This window comes from Taurulus bubalis, assembly GCF_910589615.1.
Source record: "Taurulus bubalis genome assembly, chromosome: 1".
Lineage (NCBI taxonomy): Eukaryota > Metazoa > Chordata > Actinopteri > Perciformes > Cottidae > Taurulus > Taurulus bubalis.
This window is the reverse complement of record NC_136589.1, coordinates 5,298,457-5,316,566: the sequence shown is the minus strand read 5'-3', so window position 1 is coordinate 5,316,566 and position 18,110 is coordinate 5,298,457. Positions and strand designations below refer to the sequence as shown.

The 18,110-nt window shown below is 41.4% G+C and overlaps 1 protein-coding gene across 2 annotated transcripts; it reads right to left on the bottom strand.

Annotated features, from left to right (window-relative positions):
* Positions 1-861: 861 nt before the first annotated feature.
* slc35f4 (solute carrier family 35 member F4) lies at positions 862-16,881 on the bottom strand (the record flags this gene model as incomplete). 2 transcript variants are annotated; one of them, XM_079216859.1, is made up of 7 exons in its annotated part: positions 862-1,331; positions 1,883-1,972; positions 2,544-2,736; positions 2,833-2,958; positions 3,053-3,272; positions 3,780-4,080; positions 16,653-16,881. In XM_079216859.1, the coding sequence occupies 7 exons, from the start codon at positions 16,879-16,881 to the stop codon at positions 1,090-1,092; spliced, it is 1,401 nt and encodes a 466-aa protein (XP_079072985.1). In that variant the 3' UTR covers positions 862-1,089. The 2 variants fall into 2 exon arrangements, with proteins under 2 accessions (XP_079072985.1, XP_079072986.1); XM_079216860.1 differs by lacking the exon at positions 16,653-16,881 and adding an exon at positions 8,106-8,181.
* Positions 16,882-18,110: the final 1,229 nt, after the last annotated feature.

Genomic DNA, 18,110 nt, shown 5'->3' with positions numbered 1-18,110 from the left:
AATCTTCTTCAGTTTACAGTGCATGGTTGTGTGTCAGTAAGTGACAGCTAAGTGCAGCACAGGAAAGCATTGCATAATTTATTATGATGGGGAGAAGTCATCGCTGCTAAATCAATGCATTGCACTTAACAGATTACTAATATAGACCTCTCCGCTTAGTTCTGCTAAAAATATCTGGTGATGATACACGGTATATGGTTGAAACAATAGTTTGGCTCTTATATAGTTGTATAAGGCAGTTTCCAGTGTCAGTTTTGATAAAAAAATATGCTTAACCAACATTAGACCACATGGATGGAAGGTCGAATTCAATTGGAACTAAATGCTAGCGGGGTCATAGGCAGGATAGGCCATGATTCAACCCTGACAACACAGATAACAAACAACAGAATTAAGAATCTAATAGTAATATTTATAAAAGTAAATTACAATAAAAGCTTAGAATGGTCTTTTTTTTTTTTGCGTTTGTGAAGCTTTGCAAGCATCATTAGCATTGTATGCAAATTACACAGAAATCTAAAGATGTTCCAATATATTGTTCGAAAACTCTGGAATTAGTCACATTTGTGTGGTCATAAAATAAACAAGTAATACACTACTAATGTGAGTTTTTAGTCTTTTATTATAAAACCAAAATAGCCTGTACATTACGCAAACTATAATTGCCATTGTTTTATATAATACTAATCAGACTTAAAATAATACTCTTATTGATACAGCTCTAAATAAATATCATAAATACATATAAGATTGAGCCAAATTGGCTCTGCCAATATTTATATTCACAGAATACAGTCCACAGAGCAGGTCAGCTCTTGCTTTGGGTACGTGCGAGGAACAGGACTGAGTGTGGCAAGTATTTTAAGAAAGTAAATAACACTTTCCACCCTTTCAATTAGCAAAATCCATGAATGGTGTTCTTTTCCCCTCCTGTAGTGAAGTGCTGGAGACAGAGGTGCCTCTCCAGAGTCTCCCTGATAGGTAGTCCATGTGGACGAGCATCCCGCCACCCCCCCCCTGGGTGGGCAATGGGGGAGCATGAGCAGACAGGGCTTTAAGACCGGTTAACAGAGGCTAGCGGAGCTCATGTCATGCCAAGGGAATGGAGACAGTGCCGTTTGCTCGACTGCGGCTTCGAGTGTTGACGCTGGACTCCGTTAGCTCCTCGCCGTGTTCCTCTGACTTCTTGTCTGCGATGGTGGCCAGGAAACGCAGAGTGACAGAGTCCCACTCTTCCGGCAGCAGCAGGAGCAAGAAGCCTAGGCAGATGATGCAGGTGGCTGCCAGGCGCACCACACTGAAGATCACCTCATGTTTCAAAACATCTACGGCTACAGCAGGAACAAAAGAGAGGGCCGAAGAGCAGGACAGGAAGGGAGGGCGGGGGAGAAACAAAAACAAATTGAGATTAATTACATAAAGTAAGATAAACCACAAGACACTGCGGCTGTAGGGGATGAGTGTAGCAAATGCGGCTTATAATCAGCACAAGCCATCTACTTTATCCTCTATGTCTCTGCGGTCTGGAGCCCTGGGACGAGTTGCCGTAACCCACTGACCTTCATACGGTCCATCGTGGTTAAAGAAAAGAACTCGTCTGCATGCATTTAGTGTCGCCTTTGCAACCTGATCCTCCCTCAGCGAGAGAATAGTTGCAGGTTCTGTTGAAGCACATTGACGATTGGGTTTCCAGGACGAGAGAGGCAGACTTGCTGTGTAATCTGTTTGCTACAGAGGCCCAAAGTGCTGACCTCTCAACACAAAAACACAGCATGTGAGGCCATGTACTCTCATTTTCACAATCATGTTAATTCCCACCAAAATAAACAAGAACATAATCATCAGTAAATTGGAGGTCTTGAGCCACATTAAGAAACCGTACCTGCATTGCCCGGAACACTGAGGAGTGTCCCTATGGAGATGAGAATGGGGTACGTCAGCACCACGCCAACATGGACCAAGATGTTGAACACTGTAAAGGACACCACAGAGGTTGAAGACATTGGAGTACAACTTTATTATAACTGATACAACTGGTCAGGCAGTTAGTTGATTGAAAGAAGAAAAGAAAATCAGATTTTTTTTTAATTTCTTTTTTTTAGTCCTATGATCCGTATTTTTTAGTCCTATGATAGTAAACTGAAAATCCTCTGTTTTTGGACTGTAGGTGAGAAAAAAAAACAAGGCATATGTCCACCGGGGCTCTGGGAATGTGTGAGGCATATTTCAATCTTTAATGTTATAGACCGAACCACAGGGTACCAATAAAAGGTACCTTGTGGAGTTTTTTTTTTATCGTAACCCTGATCAATGTTTTTAAGTTGTGAGTCCATTTTGTAGATGATTGCACACAATGTGTTAGAGAAAAACTAAAAGTAACACACTAAAAGTCGGTTTACTCCACAAGGCACCTTCAATTGAAAAAAAGTATGAATGATTAATACATAATAAAAAATAGCTATTAGCTGCAGCCCCAAAATGAATTCAAAATGCTTTCATAGAAACACGCTCTTCTCTCTACATGGATGTTTATGCGCTCTCACCCAGCCACAGTCCTGCCAGTCCACACAGGTATCCCCAGGGCAGCGAGGACAGTGAGCCCCAGTGCTCTACTTTGGTAAAGTAGAGGATGAGGGGCACGCAGGAGATGAAGATGAGATTGAAGAAGCCCATGGTGGAAAGGAAGTGAGCCACTTCTCCGATGTTGGCACTGCCCAAGAACATCTTGAACAGCACCTGGATGATGAGGAGACAACTGTCAATTTACACCGGTGACTTTACTTAAAGTCAGTGCAGAGGCAACAGGTGATTCAAACTGCAATGTGGACTCACCTTGTAGAGAGCTGATGTGGAGGCGGACCCCACAGCCAATGCCACGCCCACAAAGGAATCACCATGAAAACCGTCAGCATAAGCCATCATCACAATACCTGTGATGGCCATGATGGCTGCAACGATCTGTAAGATAGAGACTCAGAGCCATCAGTGGCATTGATAATAAGAAAATACATTATTTACATATCAGCGTCATTGTTGGTGTTTTCATACAGACCCGAACACCCATGAAACGGTCCTTCAGAACGATCCAGGAAAGGAGAAAGACGAAAGCCTTGTGGCAGCAGTAGAGGGCAGAGACATCAGTGGCGGTCAGTTTCTTCAAGGCCATGAGGTACAGGTAGTTGGTCAGTGTCCAAAGAATTGAGAAGGGTGCTGTTCTCTTTACGAAAAGCTTGAGCGTCATCCCATCCTCCCCAAAGAGCTTGCTGCACTCCCTGTGTGAGAGAACAAACACAGGTGTAAAACCTGAGTGTCAAGCTGTTTTCCTCTTGCAACCGCATTTGTCAGGTTGCTATATGAGGACCACGCTTTGAAGATGGAAATGTTGGTTGCTTAGTTGCCTGGTTCCACATGGACGGCCAGTTGCTTTAAAATGTGTTCCAGATGAGTGCAAAGAGCAGCAAGGCCTCTAGGGGGCCATCATTAGAGCTTTAATGCTAAAACTGGTAACTGGCTTCATGTTCTAAATTAACAGTGGGATTACTACTTTATTTTGATGAACATAAACACAACAAGATTACTATTTCTCTTCATTATGGTGATGAACTTCACTGACATATCTGTGCATCTTCTGTCTTTCTGCTATAGCTCTTCTACGTAGCAGGAGCAATATCTGTGGCAAGCACACGTACTTACTGCTTAGTGTAAAAGGTTCTCAGGAATCTATTTGGGCAGATTGTAAATGTTTTCTGAATTGAAGGATAATTTTGTTTGCAGTTCACCTGAACTTCTGGATGGGCGTCTGCTTCTCCCGCGTGGTAACCACAAGTCCGGAGTAGTAGATGGGGAAGAAGAGGATGTTCCAGTTGCTGCTGAACCAGGAGATGAAGAAGGGACAGGAGAACGACTGGAAGGTCAGCTTCACCACCTGCGTGGTACCCACCCAGGAGGAGGAGACACACAGCACCAGCAGCAGACCACCCAGCACCTTCAGAGCTGTGTTGGTACATGTCTGGTAGGACTGGCTCTCTTCGCTGGTCTCGCTCCCTGGCGTCTCTGCTTGAGACTCTGTTCCATCCTCTCCTGGTGGGAGATAATAGGAGAGAAGACAATAACAAAAAATGCATTGCAGCATCTCTACTTCAAAAGGACAATGAAAAGAGAAAGCCTCAACTATGAATATATTTTCCGCTGAAATTGTGCCTTTATGTAGATTATAATTACAAGAGCTCAATGTTTTTTCTTTAAGCCATGCTAGCAGCATTCATGATCCACAGAAGATAAATGGGATCCCCCTGACCATGGTTGACATTTATTACTTTAGTTAAATCTTTGACTTGGATTGTGTATTGGATTGAGAGGATGAAGCCCAATCGGTATCTCCTGACTTTTCCTGTAGTGCCACAGTTTATGGTTTTGAGGGAAATATCTCAATATGTCGATATCTCTCATGAATTCCAATAACTCTAATGCAATCAGCAGGTGTACATTTGAAATAGTCTGATATGGTTCATGACCAAAATACCTGTAAAACAAATTATATCCACACATTTGAACATGCTAAACATAGATGGTGGGAGTATTAAACATTACACATGCTTAACATCAGCATGATAGCATTGCCATTGTGACCATGTTAGCATGTCTACATCTAGCATTCAGTTTCAAGCCCAATACTACCATGGAGTGCATAAGTACAGCCTCACAACCTTGTTCCTAAATCATTTGCATAAGCCCAACGTTGCATATTCTGTATGCTTTGTATTCCTGTGCATACAGCTTGTGTCTCCCTGGCTGAGGTCCAGCACATAACGATCAACTGCCTTTGTGATCACTATCACAGTTTGCATGTCTTCCTGTAAAGGCGCTGATGCGTAAGGCAAGGCTTTGTTTAAAATGTGTTGGGTTAGCTTTGTGGCTGTGCATGTCATAAATAGCTTTGACGCCTCATGATGCAGCACGTACTGGCGGCCCACACGCATTGTAGGCAGGTGTGCACAGAAACCTGATGCCCAGAAAGCAAGAGCAAACCTAACCACATGACATTCCACAAGAAAGTCATGTCAACCTTGGCAGCCACCGTTTGGACTGTATATATTCCTGCTGTGGAAATGTTGCCTTTGAGACACATTGGAACATGGAAACAAGACTTCCATGGAGTAACTGGGAATGAAGTATGTCTCACCTGACAAATAACACCCACGTGACATACATATAGATAAATAAATGGGCTTTTATTCTAATCTAATTGTATGCCAGTGACGCGGGATTGATCTGGCCCAGTGCCTTAATGGACTGCGGGACTGAATGGCGTCTTCAACTGTGCTGTATAATATGTGAAGTGCTGTGTGTGTGTGTGTGTGAGCATTTCCGGAGAGAGCTCAGATCCATTCTTTAACTTTCGACAGTGTGATCAATTTTCACTGGGGCAGGAATAAAAGATGACATGTGCTGGCTGTTTGCTGCCTGTGCTCTCTTTGCTAGCTCAGCATGTGATGCTCTGCCATTCCCGCCATGGCCACAGACACCAGAGCCCTGCGAGCACTGGAACTAGCACCCGTAGTATCTCCCCTCTAAAGTAGCGGAGCATCTCAGGGATGCTCATCATTGCATCTGATATCTTTTGTTTGTTAACTGCCATAAGACCAGGAAGAAGAGACCTCAGCAGAAGGAAGACAAGCGAAGGGAGTACAAGTCACTGAGTTTAATGAAAGCAGATTGCACTTACATCTAAATAAGTATGTTTTAATCCAGAAAACCTAAAGTCTCTCTGTATCGACCCTAGTATACATTGATAAGTGTATTTTCTAGAGAAACGTCTTTCATTCACTAAATAACTCAACAGTCTTGCCACACTTACCTTATAAGCTTAATGAATGAATGAGATCATCGGGCACCCAGTAAGAGTATTAAAGCTAAGTTCTGGCTGTAACTGATATACCCAAGAAATAATGGTGATTATAAAGTCACAGATTTCCATCACGTGAGTGCAGAAGTGGAAGCAGTGGTCAGAATCTTTACTTAAGAAAAAAGAGCCAACACTACAGTGTAGAAATGCCTCATTGCAAGTAAAAGCATGCATTTAAAATCCTCATTAAGTAAGAGCACTTCTATAGAAAAGTGTCCCTTATGAGGGATATACTTGATAATATTTTACGTTATTAGGGTGCTCATACTGATGTGTACCAGTGCATAAGTAGTATTCTCTGTAAAGTAACCAGTCATGTTTGAGCTGGTTTTAACTACTTTATATACAGTTCGGAAGTTCAGTCCAGTTGTCATCAACGGAGGCATCAGGCCTCCTCCAAATCTCAGATAAAATGTTTTCACCTTACCTTCACGTGAAAGCAAACTGTTCAACACTTACAGTTTATTTTCCAAAGGGATCATCGAGGGATTTGATCTAATTACATTCTGCCACAGCAAGGATTCTTAATCAACCTAATGCACCTGATGGTTGCTCACTGGAAAACAGATCTGATATTTCTGCAAGAGAGAAGCATCTTTTGAATCCTTTTTTTCCTTTAGGTCTGCCTCTCCTCTTCCACCAAGCAAGATGGTTCGTGTTTCATGGCACCGACAAAACCTAAAGCTTTTAGTGTTGGATACGAGCTCTTCTGTCCTGAGGTAAAAGCCACTACAGGCTGATCTGGTGCCAAGATGCAGTAATATTATAACTCTATCTTATTCCCCTGCCTCATAAAAGCAGCTCTCGCGGCCAAATGTGTATCCTCATAATGGCAGCGTTATTGCTGACTAATATTGCTGACTAATATTGCTGACTAATATTGCTGCTAAAAAGTTGCAAAGGAAAGAATAATGCCTTTGAGCCAAGAAAGTGTACTCAAATGATGAAGATTAGTCTTAAACTAGACTTATTCACTGTTCGAAATAATTTGATGCATAATTATGTGCTATGGGATTTATCTTTCATATAAAGATGATAATGATGATGATTCAGAATCAAAAAGGTTTCGTTTAAAAGTCATCACATGAGAATAAATGCCTAAACATTCAAATATAGACTAACACTACCATTAGAGTCAGAATATCTGCTTAATTAAAGCATGTGACTACATTTGAGTTTAAGATGTAAGTTATTTTCCACCTTTGTCAAACCAGCATACACATCATTTGTACTTTTAAGGCTATATTATAGGCGTTAATGCTATTGCTAACTAATATGAAACTTAACTCTTGAAAATAAAATTAAAAAAAGTGAATATTCATACATGGAAAAGTTGACTATCGCTCATTATGGTGCTGCATAGGATCACTCACTATACTGGCACCCATTAACAGAGCTTATTTACTCTGTGTGACGCAGCACGCTGCTTGAACCGAACATTTCAATCCATTCTGTGTTTTATCTCCACCACTGACACTGCATGCCAGTGACATTGATGAATGGAGCGCTGCCAAATCCAATATGAAGTCACGTCTGCAGCGTTATGCAGGCGTGCAAAACAGCATTACGTCTTTATCTAACTTAGGTCTGAAGATGTGACATGGTTATGATGATACTGATGAAAAGGTGATTAGCGGTCTCACTCTATTATCTAATATCTTTAATAAAGAGTTGGACGTATTTAGGTTCAAGGCTTTTAGGGATGCTCAGTTAGATGAAGTTAGGACAGGTGAACAGAATAAACAGATGTGAAAGCAGCTGACTTGGGCTTGTACGGTTTTCATTTTTTCCTTGCTAGGCAGCTAAAAACATATGATGCTGCTACAACTATATGCCTCCTGTCAACACATTAACTGCGAGCTGAAAACTCAAATATTACAAATGGGTTTTGTACACCAGCTAGAGGTCTAAAGGTCCAGTTGGAAAAAATAGTATAATTCAGCAGCTGGTCTTTAGATTTAATTTCTGATATCGCATATTCAAAGTAAATGTAGCAAACCATTGATTAAAGAAGAACACTTTTGCATCCCACCATTTGTATTGCATATTGTAAAACATAAATAAATAGAACTACTCCTATCTGAGCTAATAATGCAATTAACTAAGTGCATGCTAGCACACACATGAAACCCATACACATGAAAATATACATAGTTTAGTTTAAATGATGTCCCGAGCCTCTCTGGTCCTTTCAGTTTACCTTCAGAGATGGGGCAGGTGAGGACCTGAGTGCTGTACGAGCTGAGAGGAGCCACTCGGGCTGAGTGTTTCTTCATCCTCCACTGGGGGTCCACCACGCTTTCCTTCCTTGGGAAGTGTGTGTATGTGTGTTTGTGTGTGAGAGTACGAATGCCCGGGCTGCTGCTGCTGCTGCTGCTGCACGCTCAGCAGCTCCTCCTGCTAGCTCCGTGCATCCTCAGACTCCTAACTCCTCCGCTTCTTCTTCACGCTCTTGATGGCACCCCTCCTCCCAGATCTCTGTCAAACTCTTCTGTCTCTTCTTCCCAGCACTCCGGTCCTGACTCTGCTCCTCCCCAGCCCAGCGACCTCACTGTTTCTGGTGATGTGACTCTCGTTCTGTCTCTGTCTGTCTGGATAGTGACACAGCTCAGTGGAGGTGCAGTGGAGTAGAAACTCTACTGTTGCACTGTCATGCCGGGATCCAGCGCTGCCACTGTCTCCAAGGGAGACTGAGCTTCAAGTGTGTCTGGCATGGCGCAATCACTCCCCTCATCTCTTTCTGTCCTCCCCCTCCTTTTTTCTCTCTGTCTCACTCACTTTTCCCCTCCTCTTCTTTCGCTCCACAAATCAGCAGCTTTGTTTGGAAGGTAACCAAGCAGCCCGGGCTAATTATGCTGAGTTAGCTGCTGCTCCCTTCTTTTCTCCCTCCTCCTCTCTCTACCTGACCAGGCTCTTCTCCATCCTCTCCTCCCTGTCTCTCTCCATACACTCTTGTCCCCTGTCTTCCAATGACTCTATATCTCTTCTTTGCACATCTCCTGCTCTACTACTACTACTACCGATTATTAGTCGAGTCCTGTTGCGTTCACCACTGCAACATTGAGTTATGTAAAAGACAACCATCACAGACATGTCAAATCTGTCACTTAAGTAATCCAGTGCTCTAAGGGGTAAGAGAGCCTCTGCACACTTACACCAATATTACACATTTACACATCACGACTATGTTATGCTATACACACGTGATATTTCTAACTTTTTTGTGTTTGTATTATATTTGTACTATAACATTAAATCAAGAATGGATCATGTGTGCAACGTAATTTGCTTTCTCCACAGCAGTGGTAGATAATAGCATTTACTTAAATACTGTTCTCACGTTAAATTTGTACACAGCATAGTTGAACAGCATTAGTTTAAAAGGGTAAATATTGTACGACAGTATTTATTTCACCAAATCTCATGGCTGTGCTTGAGAAGTTTGTACATTAAGGTCCATTTAGCTTGGAATATTTAAGGACTTGCTAGGCTTTAAACTATAGCCCAAAGTAGTTACAAACCAGAATTCCCATCCCTTGCAGCATTAAAGCCCTGCTCACTATGTCAATAACTCAACACTTTGAAATGTAATGCTGCTTGTAGAGTGCTGTGGCTCCAACCACCCAGCTCGGGTGAAGAGGCCCTGCTCCGCCTGAAGAAATGCTATATATCATCACGTTAAGCCGTCATACTTACTGTAAGCTCTGGTGCCTCTTCACTTTTGTTTACAAATCTGAGCAGGACATTTACTGTTAACGGAGTGTTTTTACATTAAATATTCATATTGTGATGATACTACTTTGATGAGAGATTGCAATACTGTTTTCCATCACTGTACAGTCAAATAAATCCCTCTCATCAGCAGAAGGTGTGGACCTGAGGAGGGTCAGTCTGGGCCATGTGAGTCTCCCTCCGGACTCTGGTCGGAGTTTCCATCTCAAGGAAAGCCCGACGGCCATTGTATCTCCAACTGTGGTTTATCTGCCTGAAGATTTAATGGACCGAAATACTGCTTGGGCCTTTACATAAACAATATATCAGTGTCTAGCGTATGCATTCCGACACATGAGGCCCTGCAGCCTGGAACATGATCCTAATATAACCTATGCCATGATATGCTTACCCTCTCACAAGTAAAATCAATACTCGCCAAGCTAGAAACAGTAGCGCTATGACCTGAAATAGAGAACGCACTCAAATGAACATGCGCTGTGGTAAATGTCTATATTGGGTTGTTAAGAATACTAAATGAGTGCTATTTTACTGTCCCTTTTGCTCCAGGCTTTCTGTCATTATAGCAGTATCTGTTCATGAGCCCCTCCCTTCCTGTCTCTCCAATGCTCATCAGCCACATTTCTGGCACTTCCATAGAGAGCATAGCAGATCAGAGTACTTCTCTGTATTCCTCAGGCTGTGCGAGGCAGCACAGTTTTTGTTTGCTTTGAGTGCTATATAGAAGAAAATGCAGGGCCACGTTCCAGTATATAGAATTCAAAATTGAGGAGATGCTTGTAGATGCCACGGCACAAGCAGGGTTATTTCCCATGGTCAGTGAGTGTGACAGAATGAGTGCAATACTAATGCATTAAGTGTTGTTGTGAGGATGAGGCTTGATTAGCCTTGAAACAAATGTTTGGTCAGGTGTAAGCAGGGGATGAGCTGGGGGTATGGATCCCCTGAGACAAGGAGGGTTAAACTTAAAAATAGCACTGCTGATGATGAGTGGAGCCAACAGCTAGACAGGGAGGGGACATGAAAACGGTCCAGTCAGCAGAGCCCAGGATGCTAATCACTATCAGATTAAGAGAAATACCTGGAGCACGTGTACAGGAGACCTCAGTTTCATTTAAAATGAACTCAAAATGCTTGTTCCTTCTTTATCGTGTATTGTTTTTTTGGTATCTTTAGCTTAACATGTCTCAAGTTCATTGCCAGCTCACAAGTTCACTTGTATGTTTTGTTTGTATCCTTTCAATACCAGAGGATTACATTGCAATGTTCTGCCTCTTCATTGATTTGTGGCCCAAAAGCCTTGCTTCAAACAAAAAGTGTGCACTTCTTGGTTTAACACTATGCCAGCACCACAAACTCCTTCCAAATGACCAGTAGGTTAAATTAATGAATCTGTAAAATGTCAACAGTTTCAACAAAACTCCAACATCACGACCTTCTATAATCTAGCTAGGTGTAAATAATAAACAGGAAACTGAGTGTATGTGACACAATGGTGCTGTTGCATCACAGATCAAAGCACAATTGTACCCAAACCTCTCTCATTACCTCCATAGCAACAGTGCACCTTGTGTGTGTTGATGCACTTTCCCAATTCAGGCTCTTTTGTCATTTAGATTAACCAATGCTCCTCAGTTTATGGCACGAGCTCCTTTGTCTTTAGCCCTTCATCTCAGTGAGGACTAGGTGCAAAGGAGGAGGACGAGAGATGAGAGACAGAAGCATGAATGTTCTCTGCAGCTGACGCTACCTGTATATATATAGTGGAGACTGGACAGACCCAGAATCAAGTCCTGACTGTTAGTTTTCACTCAGTGGACCTCGTATTAGCCACTCAACTCAATGTAATTAGAAAATGGGGACATCTACTGGTGAATGTGGTGGATTGCACATTGCAACAAACACCAGATTTGGACATGTTTTACATATATCAACATAATTATCCTGCACACCTACATAACGGGAAGAAGCTTAGTTAAAGCTCTTGATCATATTTTGTACCTATATTGAACACAATTACAACACCAAGAAATAAATAGGATCCAACAGTATTTTATTTATTTACTCTACAATCAAAAATAACTGAACTAGCAGCCAAAGAAGAGAAACAATAAACTTGTATACAGCCATAACTAACTATATCAAATATTAATGGTTCCAAGGATAATTATGCAAGAAAGGGTTGCACAACAAAATGCAGTTGTAGGCCATTTTCTACGGAAGAAAAACATGACGACCAACAAAACAAAAACAGTAACGCTTTCCTGGAAATCTTTTGAACTTGCTTCAGGAGGAATGTAAACAGCAGCAATACAATCATTCTCTGGGCAATATGGCCAACATTTTCCCACAAAAAAATGTGAAATCATGTAAAACACTGTCAATCAACTTTGGCTATTCGTTTCAGCTCAAAAGATCGTTAAAGTAAACTGAGTCCATCTCCTCTCGTCCTCTCTCCTGCTGTTTGCTTTTCAAGTGCAGCTTGTAGTGCTGTATGTCAGTGACACATTTTTGGGCTGGCCCCGGCAATTCACTGTTGAGCTCCTATATTGTATTAATGTATTTCACCTCCAAGTTACCATTACGTACATTGCACACACAGCATTATACAGTAAATGGCAACTTCAACCAGCCAGAAGTGATATGCTGTACTATGTGGCCCTGTCTGTCTCTCCACAAGACATATCACTGCCATGATGAGGTAATTATGCAGGACCGGTCTGAGTTGATACTGCACTCATTTTCTAATGACTTTGCAATTAATCAAATTACCTTTCGTTAATTAACCTGGTTAGTTATTCAGCAGACAAGCTGTTATTGAGTTATTTAAAATACATTTTTCATTCAATGCTTTGAGCACCAATCATTCAATTCTGGTTACCTCCTTTGATATGAGGTAGCAGCAGAAATCTCATGCAAACACATCTCAAAACAGGTCCAAATAAAACATTCAATAACTATCTAAATGGCTAGATACTGTATATGTTTTTCAGTGATTTTGGTGAAATAACCCTTTAAGTTAGCACTCGAAGCATAGCAGATTTAAAAAGACTGTGTGCGATTCCATCAATAATTTCTTTATTTGTGGAAATTACGGATAATTTGACTTTTGCAAACAAATTGAACTGTTGCATAACAACATATTGATCTTTTCAGGTACTAAGAGTACTGAGTACTGACATTTTCTGACTGGCAAAAACACTTAGCCCCATTTGAGAACCACTGCATTAGAGGATGAGGGCCACTTTATTGTTGTTATTGGATTTGCTGACCACAAGAGGGCAGTGTTAGGCTGCTGATAGGACTGCTGGTGTGCGCATGATGGAAAGGCCATTACAAACAGTTCTCATATTGTGCCATTCTATTATGTAGTATTACTTTTGCTTCACAGAAAATAGCTTGCAGGACTTCCTCCTGAAGTACAGTACTACAACATATGACCAATGTCACAGTATCATAGTGGCCTACAGGTCAGCAGTTCTGTAACTCCCGTGGAGAAATATTGCAGGCATTACTCAGGTTTTTGCTCATTCCCAGGAGCATGTGCGACTAACAGCCCTCCAGGAGTCATTCAGGCAAAGCTCATATCCCATTCGACGCTAGGCTAGTTATAAATAGCACTGAGTGAGCAGGCATGGGAACGGGACAGTCCAAAATAAGTGCATGCACATACAGAATGTTTTCGGCAATGTCTGAGGAAGACAGTGAATTCACCTGCTGTAAACGCTGGTATAAATGGTTTCAAAAATGCAAAATGAATTACCAATCAGTAGAAGCATGAATGGATTCAAAGGCATGTCTATTTCTCTTTGTATATCTCTCCAGGCTTTCTCTGTACACTGACACTGACATAGACATAGCAACACACCCCATTGTGATAAAGAGTTGCATTTCACGCCCTTCCTTCAAAATGTTCCTCTGAGTGCCGCTGTGTGATGTCGTTGTCTTGGTGTGATTCTGGCGGTGAGCAACACAGGCACAGCGCTGAGCGGCACTGCCACTACAATCACCTGTCATCTCTCCTGCATCACACCTATTCACACAGTGGGGATGTGTGCCAGCACTACAGACCTGCCCTTTTATACTCAAAACACGGTACACAGCAAATTATTGTAATGGCTTCACAGGAGATGCTAAGGAAGCAATTTCTGCACACGGCATTGTTGTTTGCTGCGGCAAAAGCCAAGTAGTTGCTTTTTCTGATTTAAAGTCTATTTCATTACCTTTTTCTCTTAGGATCTAGAGTACCTTGCTTGTTAAGAATGACATTTACCTTCTTGCGTTTAGCATTATATCATGTACTGTATGCATTACAGCTCAGAACCTGCCACCAAATGTAGTCCACAATCCCCCTTAGAGGCATTTTCTAATTCAACGCAGATGGCAAGTGTCAATAATAAACTGGCACCAGAATCTTACTAAATATATCATTACCCCATAGGCTTGGCAGGGTGAGCCCACTGTTCTATTTACGGGCTTCTTTGTTAACCCTCGTGGAAAATGATATTCAGCAGATTGAGGGATGTGTGGTTTTCAACTCAAGGTTCACAAATGTGTAAACAAAACAAAATTAACAAATTTGACACTCTCAGACAGAAAGCAGCATTAAACTAAAGTGACTTTTCATGTTCTAGTTTCTAAGAATAAATCAAATACATTTAAGAGGAATACGGGCGTGCCTTCACAGTGACAGTGCCAGCAACAGCATGTTTAATAGCTGTGCAAGCAGGAAAAATTGTGACAAGTATTCTGCCCTGAGGAATACCTTCTGTTGACTCTGGCATGCATAAAACCAGTTGATGGATAGATGGAGAAATGGTCTAGGGCATATTTCATCAGAGAAATGGGAAATGTCTCTCAGATCAAATAACCCCTCAGCTCGCGGATACACTGGTTGTTATCGTCTTGGTGTGGATGCTATTACAATCTACACCTGCTCCTTATCCCTGAAATCACACCACAGATGACACCCCGTCTTTCATTTATGTCTTATTCAGTATCCAGTAGGCATGAGATGGTCGACAAAGGCCTTGGAACAAAAGCTGCAACTAACTGCCATTTATTGAGTCTCGTATTACAGTATAAGCATATTCAAATGTCTTGTTTTGTCAGACCAACAAAGACAACTAAGACATTCATTTTGCTTTCATATGTATCAAAGAAAAGCAGAACATCTTCACATTTTAAATGTTGAACTCATAGATGTTCGGCATTTTTGCTTGAAAAATGACTAAAATGATTGATTGTCAAAATTGTTTTATGATACTGTCAGTTAATCGACTTATCCTTCCTATTGGGAGCAATAGTATCTTAAGATATCACCGTTGATGATAGTGTATGTTGATTCACAACCATTTAGGCCATTTAAACCTATGTATAACCAATGAGGAATTCAGGCTTCTATCTTTTCGCAAAAAAATACCACATTAGAGGTCTTAATTATCCTTATTATCACTTTCAGTACCCGAGCCAAAGCTGTTTCGTTACACAATATCAGACGCCATTGAACTGTTTAAGTTGTTCAATCTGTTTTTAATTTAAAGTTCTGGGTACCCCTCCTTATTCTTCCAAAAGATTAATCTGGACGAGTAGATTTATTCTCAAATGAAAGTGTGTGATTGCATTCATGGTTAATCTACTGCAACTGACACCTCTGATAAATGGGAGACAGTTAATGAGAGACTGCCTCATTACTTTTTCCTCAGCCTCTATCTAAAAAAACATTGAGGTGCTCTCAGTTCATCCAAAAGAGCCTCGGCTGAAACTGATTGAATGAGGCCCAATCTGCATGTTCCTTTCAGACTCAAAACAATTCCGTCAGAGTAATGGCTCGTGTCACAGAGTGCCAGAATTCGGTACAGTAGGAACGTCGTGACATTACGAGCACATCTCTTTTCCAGAAGTGTATCTCTAAGTCATGGATTTGTAGTTCAAGAGGCTCACAGGTAGATGACCGATTAGATCTTTGGAGATGTATCCAAGAAAGCACCAGTTCAGCCCTAAAGAATAATGACATTGTGCAATGAATCGGTCAATTAAGTAACACAGGGGTGATACCTGTGACTTCTCTAATGCTACAAATCCTGCTCACACTTAAAATGAAGCCGTATAAAACCACAGATTAGCTGTGCACAGAAGATGTAAATGTATTGTTCTTTTCTTATAATCCAATACTTCAACAGAACTGGAGGGCAACATAGAAAGATCATCCCTGGACAAAGTGCACCATCAGCTCTCTTCTCCAATCCCAGCCATTGTCTCTGAGTCAGCAGAATTCAAAGCATTGCTGCACAACCACGTTGACAAATGAAAATTATAGAGAAGCTTAAAATATTGAGGCGCTGCTGCTATATCTCAGGCACGCCAGCGGACAGCTGGGAGCTGGCAATATCCACATGCTCCCTGTTTCTCATTTGGAAAATGTATTGTTTTAATTAAATATTTGGAATTCAATACAAGGCCGCCATGTAAGTCATTGTTTGCAGAGTTCACCAACATGATGTGGACAACATTAGGCGACAGTTTAAACAATTGACTCTGAAATTGAATTTGAAAATGCCAGTGTAATTAGTGGCATGACACTTTGCACAGCCTGATTTGCTTCCTCTCTCTCTCTCTCTCTCTCTCTCTCTCTCTCTCTCTCTCTCTCTCTCTTGTTGTCTGTGGCATGATTGACAGCATGCTGGTGCGTAATAGCCATAATTAAAACCCAATTAGCTAAGTTTTCAAAAGTGGAATTTGTAAATACATCATTAAAATAAAAACGGATTTACAAGGATAAGAAGATTTGCATATTGTTTCTTCTTCCCCAAACCACTGGCGCAGACTATATTTTCGCATTTTGTATAAGTAAAAAAAATCTACTAATACACGTAGGATTGTTATGTCAATCATAACATTCTCATACAAATATGGTGTCTTAAATGTACGGCATCGCACACCTTGCAAAGACATGCGTGACATTGTCGCATCCACTGATGAGGCCACCAGTGCACTTTGTTTTCTTTGCACTCACTTCTATGGCTGGAGTACCCCGGCTTGTACCCGTAGTAGCCGGTGATCCTCAGGATCCGGTCCTCGATGTCGTGCACCCCGTTGGCTGTCACTTTGGCGCTGCCGTCCACGATGACAGCGCAGCTGCCACCGGTCGGTGTCGCCTTCCCCGGCAAGTGCGTGTTTATCAGGGGCTCCAGCCGGATGCATGGCTGGTCTCCACTCTCCAAAACACTCTCCGTGCTTATCATTGTAGGTCCGAGCGGACAGAGATCAGAAGAGAGCGGGGATGAGCATCACCATGCGAGGGACCCTCGGGGCTGCATCAACAATTAGCAGCAAGAGGAGGAGGAGGACATCCAAATCCACATTCACATTCCTTCAGTGAGGCTCCCGGACGCAGAGCAAGGTTATCACACTCCAGGAGTCTGGCAGACACCAAACACTAGGGGGCGTGGCATTACTATCACATGCTTTGAATTCAATTAGGAAAAGAAAACAACTTGGCTGTTGGCAGCTGTGTGGAGCAGGAGTCAACATTAATTACAGCTTTCATTTAAACACGTTTCTAAAAAAAACACAAATCTTTATGGAATTTGGCATTATGACAATTATCTGTGAAATAAAGTCACTGAGGTTTTATAATAAATGTCTTATGGTCATTTGCACGTCAATATAATGTATATTGTGATACTCTTCTGTGTTTATTGAGGCAGCTACCTGGTATTTTTGTTAAAATCTTTGATCTTTGGAAGCAATTGAACCTCTTTATTACTGTAATATTGCTATACACGCACAGGTGAAGATAACGTGGCGTTTGGTATCACTGTGATTATGATATTCCTGTAATGTTTGGTTTGCTTCTTTTTTAAATGAGCGTTATTGATCTAAAAACTTATTCTCTCTCTTGTCGGCTCTCAAAATAAACCATCTGAAGTTAATTTTTCTAAAATAACTGCTTGTCTGCAGTTGTTTTTAGGAAACAAACATGATAGAATGTATCTGTAAACTTAGATCTGCAGAGAACACTTTATTTTTAGTTTTCAGTCTCAAAGGACTTCAAAGATCCAAATAAGTCTTTGATTGTCATTTAACCCCACACAAAAATATCCAACATGATCACCAATAATGTATTCTTAAGACACTTCCAGCATCCATTCACTGCTTCTTCCTCGTCTCTGATATTTGTGTGGACTAATGCCGCTCCTTCTCCAGCTCTCTGTGATGTTTCCATTTGCTGTTCTCAATAAAAAATGCATGTGCTTTTGAGAAACAAATGTGGCTCAGGTTTGTTTCCCACACTGGTTCACATCTATTAACAACCACACACACACACACGCACAAACACGCGCGCGCACACACACACTTGAATGTGGTCCACCATAGGGTTATTTTCATTTTCATTACTTTTTATATCAGTATAATATAAAAGTTGACTGATATTGAAGTTTGTGCACAATATTTTATGCCAGAAATAAAG